General features: G+C 39.0%; 1 protein-coding gene across 1 annotated transcript; it reads right to left on the bottom strand.

Annotated features, from left to right (window-relative positions):
* Window positions 1-1,723: 1,723 nt before the first annotated feature.
* Window positions 1,724-17,379, bottom strand: nek1 (NIMA-related kinase 1). Its single transcript, XM_026305330.1, has 36 exons — window positions 17,317-17,379; window positions 16,784-16,932; window positions 16,586-16,682; window positions 16,368-16,465; window positions 16,062-16,145; window positions 15,901-15,968; window positions 15,714-15,800; window positions 15,209-15,263; window positions 14,728-14,928; window positions 14,562-14,631; window positions 14,154-14,302; window positions 13,847-13,906; window positions 13,509-13,568; window positions 13,379-13,426; window positions 13,152-13,232; window positions 12,847-13,040; window positions 12,621-12,740; window positions 12,425-12,527; window positions 11,562-11,648; window positions 10,841-10,924; window positions 10,658-10,735; window positions 10,134-10,229; window positions 9,794-10,021; window positions 9,647-9,697; window positions 9,300-9,540; window positions 8,929-9,054; window positions 8,650-8,823; window positions 8,015-8,218; window positions 7,791-7,896; window positions 7,513-7,589; window positions 7,208-7,425; window positions 6,458-6,615; window positions 5,519-5,901; window positions 5,084-5,217; window positions 4,838-4,970; window positions 1,724-2,553 (listed from the first exon to the last, which is right to left on the bottom strand). Exons 2-36 carry the CDS (start codon window positions 16,898-16,900, stop codon window positions 2,540-2,542), a joined length of 4,284 nt encoding a protein of 1,427 aa, XP_026161115.1. The 5' UTR covers window positions 16,901-16,932; window positions 17,317-17,379; the 3' UTR covers window positions 1,724-2,539.
* Between the last annotated feature and the right edge of the window lie 403 nt (window positions 17,380-17,782).

Raw genomic sequence — 17,782 nt, 5'->3', positions numbered from 1 at the left:
CAAAATCTCACAGGTTTAATATGCTATTAATATTAGGACATTCACATCCAGTGATCTCCATTTATATTACTATGATATGGCTTTCAAACTTACTAACTCAGCCTGAGGCAACTTGCCTTTAAATTAGATTAGGGACCATAGCTGAATGTCAATGAGTGCTGCCTGATAACGGTTCAGTGCATATATTTCTCTGTGGGGTGAATTTTTTTTTTTTTTTTCCCTTTGAGAGCTGGGATCAAGCTAAACACATGCCTTATGGAATATTCAAAACAAGGATTAAATTGATTTCATTCCAAGTATAATAGTATAACAGATACAAATGTATGGCATACTGTAGCACAGGTCAAATCCTGATTTGAGTTTTTGTTTTTCTCATAGCTGAATCTCATTTTTGTTAAGTTAACAGAATTGATGAACAAAACACACACACACAAAAAAAGGAAGAAGTCTGTTGCATTCCTTCTATAAAGATGAAATTAGTGCTACAACTTGACTTCAAACCAAGCCAAAAATTTCCTTAGCAAATGCTTAAAATAAAGCCAGGAACATTTTGGCAGAACCTCTCATGCATATATATATATATATATTGTGTTATTCAAATGATCATCATCTCATCTCATTTCCTTTTAGCTTGTATTATATACGCCTCTCACAAGTAAATGTGACAGAATAAACACCCACATATACATAATCCAAGTCACTTAGCAGGACATAAAACAGAAATACTGAATCTGAAATGAAACATATATAGTGCAGCATAAATATGAACAGCAATGAACGGGTTGGTCGTGTAAAGTATGGAAGGCCACATCGGGCTGACATCAACATTTCTGCAATGTAACGTCATGTTATATGAAACATATTTACAGTGTAATCCATTGCAATATTCAGTTGGGCACAGAATGTGCAACTGCACCTTTAAATGTATGCTGGGCTTTTACATTTGCATTGAAATAGGGAATGTCTTAAGCAGAGATGCAAAATGCATTTGCATTCACATCAATAAGGGCAGGTCTATACCAGGTTTTGTATGTAAAATCAGTTAGTGCTACTCATTTATGCACATTGCCAAGATCTACTTTATCTTCTGCTTCTCGTTGCCTCCAACACCATCCATCCATCCATCTATCCATCCATCATCTACTGCTTATCCTTCAGGCTTACAGTTATAATTAAAATGAGTAGCTCTCTTGCTAATAAAAGGGATAACTAACTCATATTTCATGTATGCCGGTGTTTAATAAAGAACAAATGTGATCAATCACAACAGATGATTACATTTGAATTATGTCATACATCACGGCCAATTAATTACACATTGTCTAAATGCTTTCAAAGGAGTAATGGCAGTTCTGAACTTCTGCTGAATAGAGGGATACAGCTACAATTTCTTGTAGTACTCCAGCATCAAAGTCATAAAAACCTGTAAATCTCCATAAGCAAACTGGTTTGTTTATTCTCATTGGAAGGATGCTACAGTCAATTACTTGGTTATGCTCCAACTTAGAGGAAACACACCCACATCTGTCAGAATAAATCAGAAGGGGTGTTAAAACACTAGAGGCTCATGTTATATTATTCCACAGAGATTACATCTACAAATAAAGCTTGCTGACAGAAGGGTGAGTGGTCTGGATAAAAATAGTTTTTGCAGTGGCACCACAGTCTGACGACCCATGAAATGTAGATGGATTTTCATTTAAATGGAAACATAAGTTCTCAGTTCCTTAAAAAAAGTGTTTATTTCATATAAATATTTACAATATTTAATTTATAACAATATATGAATTATTGTTAACATCTGTACCATTGCTTATATAATCAGTGAAACTGCACTGAATATAAACCTGATGTGGCTCACTACATCACACCCAACACTTCAATGCCACAGTCTTGCTACAGAACTGTGGCAACGGCAACAGTCACAGTAATCTTCGAATAAATTTGGATTAAATGAAACAATGAGAGATGTGGAAAATGTATTGTTATATATAAATTCTTGTTTGGTGCAAAGAGTTGTAAGAAAGAAAGGTTCAGCTGGTTCTGAATAAATCATGGTACACTTGTTTTGAGGGTGACCTGGTTCATGTTTGGAAGCTATGGTTAAGTGTGTGACAAATAGTGAGAGCACCTGAGAGGGCCAGACCTTTACCTTTCAAAATATGTCTAACTAAACAAACAAACACAAACACAACAGAGTTTATACTCCAAATCAATGTTACAATATATGTGTCATCCATTAATAGACCTTCATAAACATTTGACAGAACCATGACGTTAACTTTGGTTAATAAGAGCATGTTTTTGATAATGCGCTTTTCATGAACACTGAAAATTCTGTCAGGTGCTGATAGTCAATAGTATGAAAAAGATTCTCAAGTGAACAAGTTATTCATCATGCAAGTGTATCTGAAACACTGTTAGATGCATGGCTGCAACACTTCATGCATAGATCCTTCTGTCAGTGATGTACATCATGGGAAGACCTTAGATAGCTAGCAGATTGTCACAGCTGCCAGCAGCTCCATTGCAGAAAACATTATTCATCATTATCTGCAAGAGATAGAGGAGAAAGATAATCATGTTGGCATAAATAATTCATTAGATAGGCAGAGTTCATTGGTTAGACATGTCTCCTCCAAATAGGATACAGAGTAGACAACAGAAAATGACAGAAGAGAAGTAGATGATTCAAAATGCTAAGAACTGTCCAAAACACTGTTGTTTCAGTGGACAGTTAGTCACACCAAACCAAATATGGTTCTACGGATCTGGTCAGCCAGTCAGTCCATCCATCACTGTGGCCTACATTTAAATATCAACAGAAATGAATATCCTACTGAATTGTAGTTCCATTAGATGAAAATGGTACAAAATTTGGCCCAGATATTCTTGGTTTCTGGGAAACACATACTTGGGACTGGTGCTCACCTGACTTTTTCTCTAGCACCACCTAGAATTTTTAAAATTAAATGTTTCAACGCCTTTGGATGAACTACTGTGACATTTGGTATGCACATTCATGGCCAGCCTCAGGATAGCACCACTATCAGGTCAAACCTAAATTTGTCTCAGCTAAACTTTTGGTTTATCAAATGTAAGCATGTTATTATGCTAAACAAGGAGAGCAAACATAAATTGAATGAAACCTGCTACACATTAGCATGTTGATGTTAGCATTTAGCTGAAAGCACTTCTGCACACAGGAACAGCCTTACAAAGATGGCAGAATGCTGTAGTCTTGTTATTCTTATAGCGCATGGCGGTTTTGCAAACCAATGACAACATGATTATGATGTTTATTTTGCAGAAACATAAATGTAACTTGATGTTAATGGGAACAACAGGAATCAGATTGATCTAAAACCTAGAGCCCTTCTAGTTTCAAAGTCATAGCATAAATACAGAAAGTATTCAGACCCCCTTTTGTTATGTTGCATCTTGATACTGCAATTGTTTAAAATCATAATGACAAAGTGAAAACTGAATTTTAGGAGTTTTGCAAATGTATGAAATGTATGAAAAAGGAAAACTGAAATGTCACATTTACATAAGTATTCAGACCCTTTGCAACAACACGTGAAAATGAGCTCAGATCGTTGCTGAGATGTTTCTACACTTTGATTTGAGCCCACCTGTGGTAAGTTAAATTGACTGGACATGATTTGGAAAGGCACACACCTCTCTATAAAAGGCATGACAGCTGGCAATGCGTATCAGAGCAAAAACCAAGGCACAAGGTCAAAGGAGCTGGCTGCAGAGCTCAGACACAGGATTGTTGATAGGCACAGAGCTGGGGAAGGCTACAAGAAAATTTCTGCTGCACTGAAGGTTCACAGGAGGCCAAACTGAGCAATCGTAAGAGAAGAGCCTTAGTAAGAGGGAACATTTCTAAAATTCTGTTTTCACTTTGTCAGTAAGTGGTACTGAGTGTAGATTAATGAGAAAAAAAAAAAAAGCATTTAAAAACAATTGTAGGTTCAGCCTGCAACATAACAAATTTGAAAAAGGTGAAGGGGGTCTGAATAATTTCTGAATGCAACGTAAATCCTCCAGCATGATATTTGACATCTGCATCCTGAAAAGTTTTACTGAACTAAAAATATAAAACAAAAGAATTGTCACACAGAAGTGTTCAGCGAGAAAATATCTGAGGTCTGCTAACATCGTTAGATTGGGATGGCAGGTCAAACTTGAAAGACATACCACCGTAGGCCTAAATTTGGATTCAGCACTGGGGGTTGAGATCTTGGGGAGGGTGTTTTTACACTGAATCAAGAAAGTTAACCACTTCTTCGTGTTTTCTAACAGTTCATAATTTTAAATAAACATTATGGTCAGTTTTGACCCATAATCACACACATACACTGCTGTATCTGCTGTGGCCCTTGTCAGACAACTGACTTGGCACAAAGACAAACAGGCAGACAGGGTTAAGAGTGTGTTTAGTCCCTTCGCGAAGTTGCAGTTGCAGCTATGTGAGAAAGGAAGATAGGATTTTGGAGATTAGATTAAACACTCCCTCTACTTTGGCACAGCTCTGCACTGTGGGAAAAACATCAAGAACAATTCAACACAGCTGTTGACAAGGACAACTGGATGCAGCTGCTGACCAAAATATTTAAAAAACAACAAAAAAAAAAAAAAAAAAAAAAAAAAGAGATGAACATGTATTCTAGTGGTTTACAGTAATGTCCAAAACACTCAGACGTGGAAAACAGAAAAAAAAAGGAAGAGGAAAAGATATACCAACCAGTTGTTATGGTGCAGATTAACTTAAACAGAAAGCAGGCTGATTTTCAGAGACACAATGAACAAAATAAAACCATATACAGACCTTCTTGATATGCACCATCTGCCATCACCAGATGAAGGATGTTGGAATACAGATGCTGGTGCTCAGTTCCCAAAATGCTTAAGACCAAACTCGAGCCCTGGTCAATATTCTCGTCTTCATCTTCATGTATAGCCTTGAGCACAAACACAACATGACATCTGTTCAATCAGCTTTATGCTTTGGTCCTTAGTTGTGACTTTTCATGGGCAGTCACAAAATTTAGAGAGATGTATTAGAATTTCAAACCTTAATCTTATTGTATGCCTCAATGAACTTTTCAAAACCCATCTGCTGCTCAAGGTTGAAGCGAAGCTCCTCCAGACGACTGAAGATGCTGTCTTGGTGCTCAGCCTCCATGCCTTGGTCCTCTCCACTGCCATCTATGAGGATAGCACAATTTATCAGTTAGCATAATACCGTTACACTCTGGGTGTTGATCACTCAGGAGATTCTTGGTTGATAAAAATGAACTTCTACATTACCAATTATTAAAGCAGGAAATCAACTGGTATAGAATATATTTTTTTTTTATTCCAGCTTGCAAGCTTTCTCCAAAATACCATTTATCAGCAACCAAAAAGCAAAACTGGTAACTAACTACATTAAAAAAAAAAGAGAATGTTTTTTTTTTTAAAAAGGTCATATATTTTCACAACACTGGGAGTCCAGGATTCCTCCTACCTGATTGCCACTCTTCATTGAGCTGGCTATTAACGCTGTTATCCTCTCCCACGCCATTGGTAAGCAACTCCCCTACTTCCTCATCATTAGAGCATTCCTCATCCTCATCCTCCTCCTCATCATCATCATCATTCTCCTCCTCCTCCTCATCCTCATCTTCATCGTCATCTTCATCTTCATCTTCATCTACAGCCATCTGATTGTTGTCCTGATCGAACTCAGCTGCTATCCTGTTAAAAAGTTCATGGTGTTCACTCTCAGGAGGGTTCCCATTAAAGTCTCCTGCTCCAACCTCTGGACGGCTTCTCATTAAGTCACCCTCTTCTTGAAGCAGTCTCTCCATGGAAGCCCTGATGTCTCGCAGGTCTTCATCTTCATACGCACTAGGGAACAGAGCATATTTTTAAATCACATACTGCATGCCATTATCTAGCATTTTCTTTGCCAAAAAAGAGACATATGCCATTTAATAATTACAATAATATTTCCATGCTGTTTTAAGACCAGAGATGGGGGACTCAAGTCTGCAACTTCGACTTGCGTCTCACTGAACTTGAACACACAGTAACTTGAGGCTCATCCTCAAAACACTTGAGATTCGACTCAGGCTTGATGTTTGGGACTGCACTGGGAATGTTTTTATATACATTTACTTTATTTTACTGCTATAGTAGTCAGCACAACCCATTTGTGGTGCGCCTTGCCACAGGTGACTGGAAACTGCAGTAACTTGTATTAGTTTCATGAACATGCCAAATGTCCACGCTTGCTCCTGGCAAACAAAAAATGTCTTGTGAGAATTTCTGCTCAAGAATATGCAATATGTCTAGAGATAAGTGATACCTGCATTTATGACCAAAGTACTACTAATATATAAGACAGAACCTTGACTTTTAGAGTGTCTCTATTTAAGATTTCAGTTGTGTCTGTGTGTCTTACTCTTCAGTCTCTGATTGCTCATCATCTTTCACTTCTTCATCCAGTTCCTCAATTTCCAGGTTGCTGTCTGGGACAACATTAGCATCACTAGTCATTGCAGAGTCCTGCTGAGAGCTGAAGAGACGACTGAGGTCTGGTAGAGAGCAAGTCCGCAGCATCTGAACACACAATACAAAGCAAACAGTGATTGTTTGGCAGACCTCAGACTTAGCAAAACATCCAACTTTTAACATTAAATCAAATGTAAATACACAATGCAATAGTAAATGGTATGGAGATAAATAAGAAAATTAAACTACCAGCAACTATTAACAGTAAATAAAGGACAACCAAAACCTAAAAAAAGCCTGCTGACTAAACCCACAACATTTATATTCCTTGTGTAGATATCGAAATTGTTGAATTAGGTTCTGCAGATTCCAGTTTCCCTGATGAGGGTTATGAGAGATATAGGTTGATGGATAGTCTTTCTGTCCTATCAGACCCGCTGCAGGTTCAGGCTATGTGATGAATGCTGCTGGGTCCATTCCAGACCCCCTCATTAATAAAGAAGACTGAAACGCTACCTAAAAATACCACAAGTCTCAACATCACAGCAGAAAGAAGAACAGGTGTGACACAGTTGCTTCCCAGTACCATCTTGTGATACTTAACACAGATAATTTCCATTGGACAATTATTCAATTATTAGTCAATTATACAGGAATTAATAGACAAAAAAATCAAGTTTAATGCTCAGCCAGTAATCACCTTAGGGTTGTTGGCATCAAACATGCCGGTAGAGAGACCAATGAGGAGCGCATTGTGGTGTTTGGAGCGCAGAGGTGAGACAGAGCGTGAGCGGGAGGCCAGAGAGGAGGATGATTCATCCATTGAGGATTGAGCTGAGAGGATTGCAAGGGCAGCAGTGCGTCGGTGGGCCGGGGAAGACAACTTAATAAAGAGAGGCTCCTCACTCTGCGCTAAACCTGGGAAGAGTGAGGCAAGGGCAGATTTAATTAAGATAATCATACTCAACAAGAAAGTGGACTTGATTCATTACCCATTCTTCTCACCAGTAGAATCTGCTGGTTTCGGTGCACTCTTCTCACTCTCCACACTGCCTGTTGGTCTTGTACTGTCCTCTGGTGGCCTGTATGTGAAACACACTTCAGCTTCACAAACATCAATTACAAATTTAAAGTGTATTTAAACAATGGTCCACACCACAATAAATCAATAGCCTTAACGTCTTGGTGGTTACACTGTATTTGACCTCATACTTTGGTGAATAATCAGTGATGTTAAATGGCACTTTTGTTTGTTCATATAAATAACAATAAAGAATAGTCACACTGGCTGTTGGGCTTCCTGCTCCCATGCCTGCAGCACACCAGCTGGGGGATGTGGGGCATGTTTTGTTGTCTCTTCCAAAACCAGTGCCTCTATGTCTGCTGGATCTAAAAAAAAAAAAAAAAAGAAAAGTGCAGGCGACATAGGATAAGATTGTAGTGAAAATAGACATGGAAACAACGAGATTAAATGCTTGACCAATACCAGATTGAGTAAAATACTTACCGTGAGCCTCAGTAAGATTAGGCGGCAGTGTTGCTGTTTTGACTGTGCTGGCCACAGAAATTTCCTGATGTGAGGTCTCTGGTGGAGCTGTACACTCCCTTTGAATTTCAGGACTCTGAACCTCAGCAGATGGTGTTGGCTTAGACATCAACACTTCTTTAGGTGTCCTTACAGTCTCAGGTACCACGGCCTGGTTAGGTTTATCTATAATATCCACATTTGCTTTTGAGATCTAAAATCTGCTTGCGTTTATAAAATTCATTTTTCTTTAGGTATACTGCATTTGGTCAACTTACTTGCATCAATGCTCATTTTAACCATGTCTCATTATAACTGAATGTGTAGTCAATGTAAGTAATTAATTAGTTTGGCGAAACAAAACATCTGGAACATTTCAATTAAGTTACAGTTCTGTGTTAGAGCTCCCACTGGAGGGAAACAATCTTCCCTCCAGTGAACAGAACAAAGTGACAAAATTCTTGACACATGTAATCATGGCGGTATAACAGCCAAAAGAAAGCCAGGAGTTGTATGAGTAATACTTCAAGGTTTACAGTATCCTACCTATTTTTTTGACTGCATACCACAATATCAAAACTTAGCCTTGTTTAGATGGGAAGAACATAAGGACTAACCAGGGCTAGAAATCTCCTCACACATAGTAATGTTCTCCAGCTGCTGGGTGAGAGGCTGAAGCTCTGCTTCCTGAAGTGCTCTCAGCACCTCAGAGTGTGGACTCACTCCCCACACCTTCCGAGGACCTTCTTCTTGTAGCACACCGATTTGTATAACTTCACCAGCTGTTTGCTCTGAGACATTACACATACATACACACAAAGAAGGGAGACTTACATTTTTGAGATTGTTTCCATTTTCAGGGAAATTGCATGTCACTAACAGAGAAGACAACTCACCAATGGTTGTGATACATGTCTCCTCTAGAGTTTGTTGTGCTACAGAGAGGACAAGTGGAACTCCTGCCTCCCACTTCTTTCTGTCTCCACCAAAAGATGATCCATCTTCCTGAGACACTGATGTTGCTAGTTGGAGAATATTGGGTAGAACAAACTGGCTAAAACAGTTTAGATTAAAGTATATGAAATTCATTGTAGTCAAATTCACAATCATCACAAAATTCCACAGCACAAATACTATTAGTAGTAGTATTACTTACAAAAAGACAAGCTAAATACTTTTGAAAGTGGCTATTTGAAATGAAAATTCACCATTATTGAAAAAGTTAATGTTATCACAAACTCTGTCAACATATAATACAGAAACTCACTAGTAGTCTTGGCACAGGTTTGTTCCAGAGTTTGCTCAGCTACAGGAAGTACAGGAAGTCCAGCTGCACCCCATTTCTTTCGGTCTCCTTTGGAGGAGGGACGTTCCTCTATGTCAGGTTGTTTCTGCTGGGGAGCAGGACTTGGTTCTGCAGAGGGTGGAAGTGACTCCTTAGAATCCTCCACTGGACTCTGGGCTTTTAGGTTCTGATTAAGTCTGCGCAGTATCTGCTTTTTCTCACTCTGTTACATGAAAAGCATTAAGTTGTGTTATCTTTCTAAATAATAAATGAGTAATTTTAGCACACTGTTACTTTAATAAATGACCACTGACAATTCATAAACTCACCGTTACCGTAGTGGTTTCTGGCTCAGGTAAGTTCTCTTTTATTGGAGTAATCTGCCAAACACAAAATGCAAAACTGATATAGCCAAGCAATGCATACGTTAAGAAATTGATGCTGTAGCACAAGAAAATTAGTAAATTTATACTAACTGCTCCAACATTCTTTAGGGCAGCAGTCATGGAAATAACTTGGGTGGACGGTTTTAACGCAGGCAGGGCTGGAGCTTTGGCAGCTGGTTCTGGCTCAGAGGGACTAGCCTGTGGAAGAGGACCGTCAGAGGTAGTTGATACTGCTACTGCTGCTGCCACTTCTGCGTTTCCTGCTGCCACTGCTGTGTTTCCTGCTGCCATGCCAACCTTCACCCCCCGAGCTGCAAGCTTCCACAATACACAATGCCATTGGTTACACCATACCTAAACAATTGCACGTGCAATGCGAAGTGATGGTACTGACAGAAATATTGGCGTGAAACAAAGAATGAAAGCTTACATGGTCTTCCCAAGCTCTTTTTTCTCTCTCGTATGCTTCTCTTCTCTTCTTCTCTAGTTGCTCTTTTAGGACAGCAGCACGAGCATTTGCTTGTGCCTGGCAGGTATATACACGCATACAAATAAAGACTAATGAAGCTATGGCCAAACATGTTGTGATAATCAGTAGTTGAAAAGTTGATATGAGGTTGAGTTACTATTTTTTCCTATTTAGGTTGTTGTTTTTCCTGTAAGTGTTTACACACACTGCAATTAGTGAATACAGCAAAAAGACCTGGCCCTCTTAAAAGTGTGACAGCAGTAAGTCTGTACTTTTGTCTCTACACTTGTTGCCAGGTAACTGTAGGATTGATTTTAGGACTGCACTGCACACCTACAGAGTACATCATTTTACTTAGTGAATGTGTAATTTGTAGAATTCGTGTTGTCCTGTGAAATACATTTAAAACATGCTGTATAAATATAGTCATCAATTAGAAGTTATATTTGGAAAAAATAAATGGATTCTGCTTCTTGCAGACTTACTTTTAAAGCCTCTATCTTCTTTCTCCTGAGCTCTGCCTCCTCACTGGACTCCTGGCTGTCAGAACCATCACTATCATACTGAAACACACACCAGCCACGAGACAAAAATGTCAAATAAAACTCATGAACACTTTCATTAACAGTACTCTCAGACTGTGAGTGAATGTGAGTGAAGGTGTGTACCTTTTCCCCTCTGAGTCGGGCTTTGATCTGCTGACGCTCATTGAAGTTCAGCAAGCGGATCTGTCTCAGTTTTTTCAAGTACTCCTGAGAAACAAATACTCCAATGTTACGTACTGTATGGTGAACACAGACACACACACATACATACATAAAAGAGTAGGTTGCAGCACTGATATTTACAGTTACATTTCAAACAACAACAAATAAGAAGTATATATACACACATACATACACATACACACACACACACACACACACACACTGCATAGCACTCAATTTAAAAAGGTTTCCTCAAACACGTTGGCATCTATACATTAGAACATTCAGCCAGATTTAAAGAGCACATTTTGCAGATGCCAGTGCAAAAAAATGTATACATTTTATACAGGGGAAAAAAAAGCTGAAAAAGAAAACAAACAAAAAAAAAAAAAACTGACGGTGAGGTTATTCAAAATGGAACAAAATACACCATCAACAAACAAAAACAATGGAATTTTTTTGCTTTGCATAGTAAGCCATTGCTGGGATAAATAAATACATTAAAACAGCTCACATTGGACAGTGGAACACCACACATTATGCAAGGAGTGGACATGGATTTGAGTTGCTGGGTTGAATTATGGGTGTGTCAAAGGGAGTTTTGTGCAGACATGCGAGACGTGCCAAGCCAGACGTGCCATGAGTGGAGTATGAGGCAGGGCATTCAGGCCTGGACTCCTACCTCCTCCTCTTTGTTGACTCTTGGTCGACTGCACTGCACCGAACCAGCCCGACTTCCATAGATTGCAGCCAGGTTTTGCCGAGTACCCTGTTTACCGTTCAATTTAACCACACTTTAGAAGGACGCAGGCCTCATATCTAACTGCCACAACAGTCATGAGGTGGGGCCAGGAAACACTAAGCAATAATTTTATATTAATACTGAATCAGATATAAATATAAAAAGTTAGCTGTGTACACATTGTGATAAACCCTCTTCTCCTAATGCGGTTTGGTCTATTTAGCTCATTTTGGTTTATATCAGCAGCTGTTTTCAGACAACAATGCTGATAAACAGACTTCCTCCTAGCTCTAGCATGCCAAAAAGCAAGCTAACAGTAGCTAGTGAAGAAGGTTGAGCATCTAGCAAGCTGAAATGAAAGTGTTTCCCCTGGACTGGTTGAGACCAAACAGCTCCAGTAAAAATAGAACTCATCAGGTAGACAGAAACACGACATATGAAGCTAAGAATAGACTGACAGTAGTGTTCATCGCTTCACACTGGGTAGGCACTGAGTACTGTTGGGTCTCAACCTTACAGAGCAGCAAACTGAACCGATGAGTTGAATGCATGCTCATTCTGAGTAGGGCTGCAATAGCAATAGCTAGTTTACAATGCGCACGGCCATTTGACTCAGCATTAACATAAGAACTGTTGCTTATTGGAGCTCTAACACTCCTAATATTGGAAAGAGGACATCTCAAGACTGTCCATACAAAGCCAGTACCCAGTATGTGAGGGATAATAATCACTGTAATCACTGTAGCAAGGCTACATACTCAGCACGTTACCCTTAAAACTCCAGTATAATTCACACTACATACCAGCTGTCCCTCAGCACGCACTTTGTTGAGCATGGCCTCTCTCCGGCGCTGTAAAAACTCCTCAACCTGATCAGCCCGCTCAACAGCCATCTGACCACGCTGCCTGAAAACAGAATTAGGCACAAAATGCTTTAACTACTTTTCATGCTATGACAAGAGTTGCATTTACAGTGTAGAGAGATGATGCTTGACTGACCTACTAATGCGAGCTTGTACTGAAACCAGCTGTAGCCTCTGAAGTTCTCTCTTGATTGCATCTGGGTTTAGGAGTCGGGCAGTACCACTGGGCAGCACTGGACCAGCGGCAGCCGGTACACTTATTACACACAGAGGCAAAGGGGTTAAAACAATTACTTAACATAAATAAAGTGCCTAAAAGAAAAAAAAAAACAAAAACAAAACAGAAAGCAATTGAAAGTTACTGAAGGGGACTGCTTGAGCCTGCAGATGAACCCTTCCTGATGTAGTCTTTAGGGTGTGGTTTGGCCATTTGGTCCAGAGCAGCGTGGTAGCGCTCATATGGGCTTTTCAGGATAGGTACTGGAGTAGGACCATGAACAGAGTCTGGGACGGAGGGGCCAACACCGGCAGCCCTCTTTCCACCACCTATAAAACACTGAAGTTACAAGGCAAAAGTTTATGAGCTAGAAAGAGGAGCTGTACAGTGCATAATGTAGCTAGAGTAACTCTTTGCATTATAAAATGGAAATGGATATCCATCCATTACCTTCCTCTCTGGGCTGCTACCTCCGCTGGAGCTCAGGACATGCTTCCACCCTTGTTCTCTGGCTTGGTTTATACGATTAAGCTGTAAGAGATCCCAGGTTCATAATTTTTTTTTATTTTTTTTTTTTATAGTTTTAGATAGAGACATAAAGTACAATGACCCTTTGTGATGATTTCACACTTTTTAAAGTCTTGATAAAAGAATGCATGCACACTGGTACAACCCACCTTTTCCTTTTCATATCTCTTCATTTGCTCCGCTTTCAACAGAAACATCTGAAGGCCAGACAGATTAGTAAGCCACTAAAAGCATAAGAACAACTAGAAACTTTACATATGGATATTAGAATGAACTTACCTGTTCTCTCTGTTTTCTTTCTTTCTCAATCAGCTCCATCTTTTTCTTTCTGATGCCATCCTGCAGCACGAGGAAAAAGTATCTTAAGTGAAAAGAGACAGCTTAAATAAACCTGCTTTGAGGTAAGAAGCAACAGGACTGCTCTGTCACTGGCCAAGTAGGTGAGAAAGGAGGGAAAACTTGGTTAAAAGAGAAACCACTCAGAAAGATTGCAATAGATCTGAGAGTGGAAAACTAAAATACTGAAAGGAACAGACCTTCATGTGTGAATAGATGAGGGAATAAAAAGGAGGGCAATCTAACAGTCAATACAAGTTAGGTGGGGCTCTCAGCTGTACCTCATGTTTTTTCCTCTTTTCCTCGTCCTCTCTTCTCTGGGGGGCTGCTGGGAGAGGGGCCTGAGCAATATATAACACTGGGGTTCAGAGGTTGCAACACACAATGATGTTAACACACACACACACACACACACACACACTGATGACAGAGGCCTGTGACATACCAGTCAATGGGCTCAACACCAAATGTAGTGTTTTAAACAAAAAAAAAAAAACAAACAAAAAAAAAAAAAAATACATCCACAGTTGGAAAAACAAACATTATGTAAAGATCAAAACTGCACTTGAGCATCAACAGCCTACTAACCGGTTTATGTTTTACAGCTGGTTTCCTCTCAGCAGGCTTGGCTGCATCTGATGCCTTCCTCACAGTTAAAGGCACTCCATATTTGCTTGCTGGTTTGGTGATCTTCTGGGCTGGGGTGAGAGGTATGGAACCAGGGGCAGGACGCTTGGCTAGTTACATAAATTTAAAAATACATATATATATTTAAAAAAAAAAAAAAAAAAAAAAAAACAAAATCAGCAACAACAATAATGTGTAGGTACAATAGTGCAAATAATACAAATAAACTAAACATGAAAATTACCTTACATTGTCTAGTTGATCTGTTCACTGGTCTCCACATTATAACAAATAACAAACCATTTTATCATTAAAATTCAGCTGGGCAATGTTATCTATGCTATAGTTCATTTAGCAATGTTTTCTTACCTGGTGGACCCTGCGCACCAATTTTAGGCTGCTTGTGAAGAAAACTATGGCGGAATTCCTGAGCAATGAGCTGGAATCAGTCAAGAATATACCATATGTTGTAATAACTGAATATGATGTGGATTAAGAAAATTCAGACAATATCAAAGACCACATTGTGTTGTACCTGTGGTGTGAGGAATCTCTCTATCCTGCAGGACAGAAAAGGCTTGTCCAGGATGTTGCTGACTGAGGGCCTTTCTCGAGGGTTACGTTTAAACAGTTGTGCCAAGAGAGAGCGCAGTTCTTGGGAGTAATGGACAGAAACGGGAGGGTATGAGCCACGAATGATCTTTAGAACCAGGTTCTTCATGTTGCCGGCTTCAAACTGAGAAGAAATAAGTGTATGGTTATAACCAGGTCAAAGAAATCACTAAGGTAAAGCATACAGGGACATATAAAAACAATGACATCATTGAGAACATAAAGAAATACAGATTTGATAATGACAAATAGGAAAGCTGAACCATATTTTGAAACATAATTTGCCAAGCATTATGCATACAGTACATACAGGGATGAGATCAATACAAGAGAGCATCGCAATGCTGTATAGGATACATTAAATCAGCATTAATTAGTAAACAGCTCACACACTGAATACTTACTGCATGTTTAAGAGTGCACATTTCATACAGGACACAACCTAAGGCCCAAATATCACTGCAAAAGGAGAGAAATTTAGGGAAATGAGAGGGATTAACATATAAAGCAGGGATAAGTTCTAGAGTATGTTTACATTCTTTTAAAAATGTCACAAAGCTTTTCCTTCTTTAATCATACACTGGATAAAATAAGAACTTCTTTGCTGAGAAAACTTCAGAATGAACACTGACATATAGCTAAAATTAATTTGTTGCTTTTAACTAAAGTGGATTATTTACATGCATACAGAAAATCAATACTAGCTTCCTGCTGTTGATATCCACAAGCTGGTTCACTCAATAAAGAGGAGACATGATATCTTGAAATCACCCACAGGCCACCAACTACTCCTGCTTGTCTCACACTTCAGTGGGGGAAGGTGCTTACCCTCTGGATTACAACTAAATATAAATTTACACCAAAAACTAAACAATAACAACATGATATTGCAAAGCACAAAGTTGTTACCTTTTATTGTTGTATGGTTTATTTTCACAGATCTCTGGTGATAGGTAATATGGTGTCCCTATACATGTTCTTGCCAGCTCTATGGTGCTGGAAATAGAAGAGGGTGTTTACATGTATTATGCATTACTACTCTCAAACCTTCGTTAAACAGATACTTGCAGGTCTAGTCAGATAAATTTATTTATACCTGTTTAGCACCCTTGCAATTCCAAAGTCCCCAAGCTGTACAGTACCATCTTTTGTCAAAAAAATGTTCTACACAGACAATACAGAGAGATAAGTAAATAAGGCAATACATGACAAATAAACGATTTAGACTCAAATATCTTGTGCTGCATGAAGCAATACCTGTGATTTGATGTCTCTGTGGAGGATTTTTCGATCATGTACGTGCTTCAGTGCCAAGCAGATCTGCACAAACCAGTCCAAGATCTAAGAAATAGAGAATATAGTATCACCTTCCACGGTCTAAATCATATGAAATTCCAATAGCTGAAAAAGCCCAGGAGGAATACAGTCTAAATATATGTCACAGAAGAGTACAAAGAAAAGGAATAACAGCAGATAATATACAAAACTGTAGTGCTCTACACATTTAACACGTTTCATATATACATTAAACAATCATGGACATTCAAAGAGCTATTGGCTTACTTGCTCTTCTGAGAACAAAACTCCTTTCTGAGAGTTGATCTTCTTGAAGAGGTCTCCACCCTCACAATAATCCATAACTATATACAGACAGCCCCCCTCTAAAAACAAAAGTAAAATGCATTCAAGAAAGTCATCTTATAAATATTATATTGTGTGAACCCAAGTATACCTGCAACTTCTTTCTAACTATTTCTATCATCTTTGGACTGTTTAAATACCTTGAAAAGACTCCTTATACTGGACAATGTTGGGATGGCTCATTTTGGCAAGAACGGCAACTTCTTTCCGAGACTCCTGTCTCTCTTTACTTGGCATCTAGCAACGTAAAAGGGTGAAGAGAAAGTGAAGGTGGTCAAATGGAGCTAAGGCTAATAATGACATGTGAGAGGTGCACAATATAACACATGAGAGCTTACTCCAGATATGCCAATCTCCTTGATGACATATTGGTGTCCATCCTCTTTTGATTTGACAAGGATGGCCTTTCCAAAGGAACCTTCCCCGATTTTATTCACCTTTTCGTACTTGTCCATGTTACTGGAATGATGGGCTCCTCATCCTGGGACTGCAAAGAGATGAAGAGAAACGTTGCAGGGCTACGGATTATAAAGCTTCGAGTGAAATTTTGTTGATTTGGTACAAAACAAATATTCCTTCCACTGCTGTTAACTTCCTCATCCCCTCGTGTCACCCTGTAAATATACAATAATATCTACTCTATGAAGGAGTAGCTGCATTTTGCCTGACGAGCTGCGGTGCTGGGACACAACATACAACACAAGTGGTAGCAAGGTAACGTTAGCTAACGTTACATTACACTAACTACATAGAAGGCCTCCTTACAGAAAATAGATGCCCCGCGAGTGCAATAAACGCTGAGTAATGTGACTAACATGCCTCACTTGGTAACAGCATGCAAATACGATAAGATGGACAGTGCCTGACTTACCATTAGTCTTTTCCACTGCTCTCACAGAGGTTTTGTTAACCGCTACTACCCTCACGCTCTCTATCTAACTATGCCTATATTATCGCGCATTTTTATTGGACAGTTCCTGTTTCTCGATCGCTAATTGGCTCTCACAGATGTCAATCATCTCTCATTGGTTGATGTGGATGTTTCTTTTACCATAGCAACCACAAGCCGACTGTGGAAGGGTAGCTAGCTACCACATAAATATATGTTAATATTACAAAATAATAATATACTATAATACTTATACTAAATAATATTCTATTCTATTATACTATATGAGATATCTGGACTTCCTTCTGCCCTCGTTTTAACTTTTATTGGAAAAATATGGAATACAGAGAGAAAAAATGTGAAAAACATTAGTAATGCACTGCATAGACTTTATGGTAAATGACAAGAGAATAATTATTTCAGGTCATATATGCAGTGCATCTACAGA

Source organism: Mastacembelus armatus, chromosome 4 (genome assembly GCF_900324485.2).
Source record: "Mastacembelus armatus chromosome 4, fMasArm1.2, whole genome shotgun sequence".
NCBI classification, from domain to species: Eukaryota; Metazoa; Chordata; class Actinopteri; order Synbranchiformes; family Mastacembelidae; genus Mastacembelus; species Mastacembelus armatus.
This window is presented reverse-complemented; position numbering and strand designations above follow the sequence as displayed.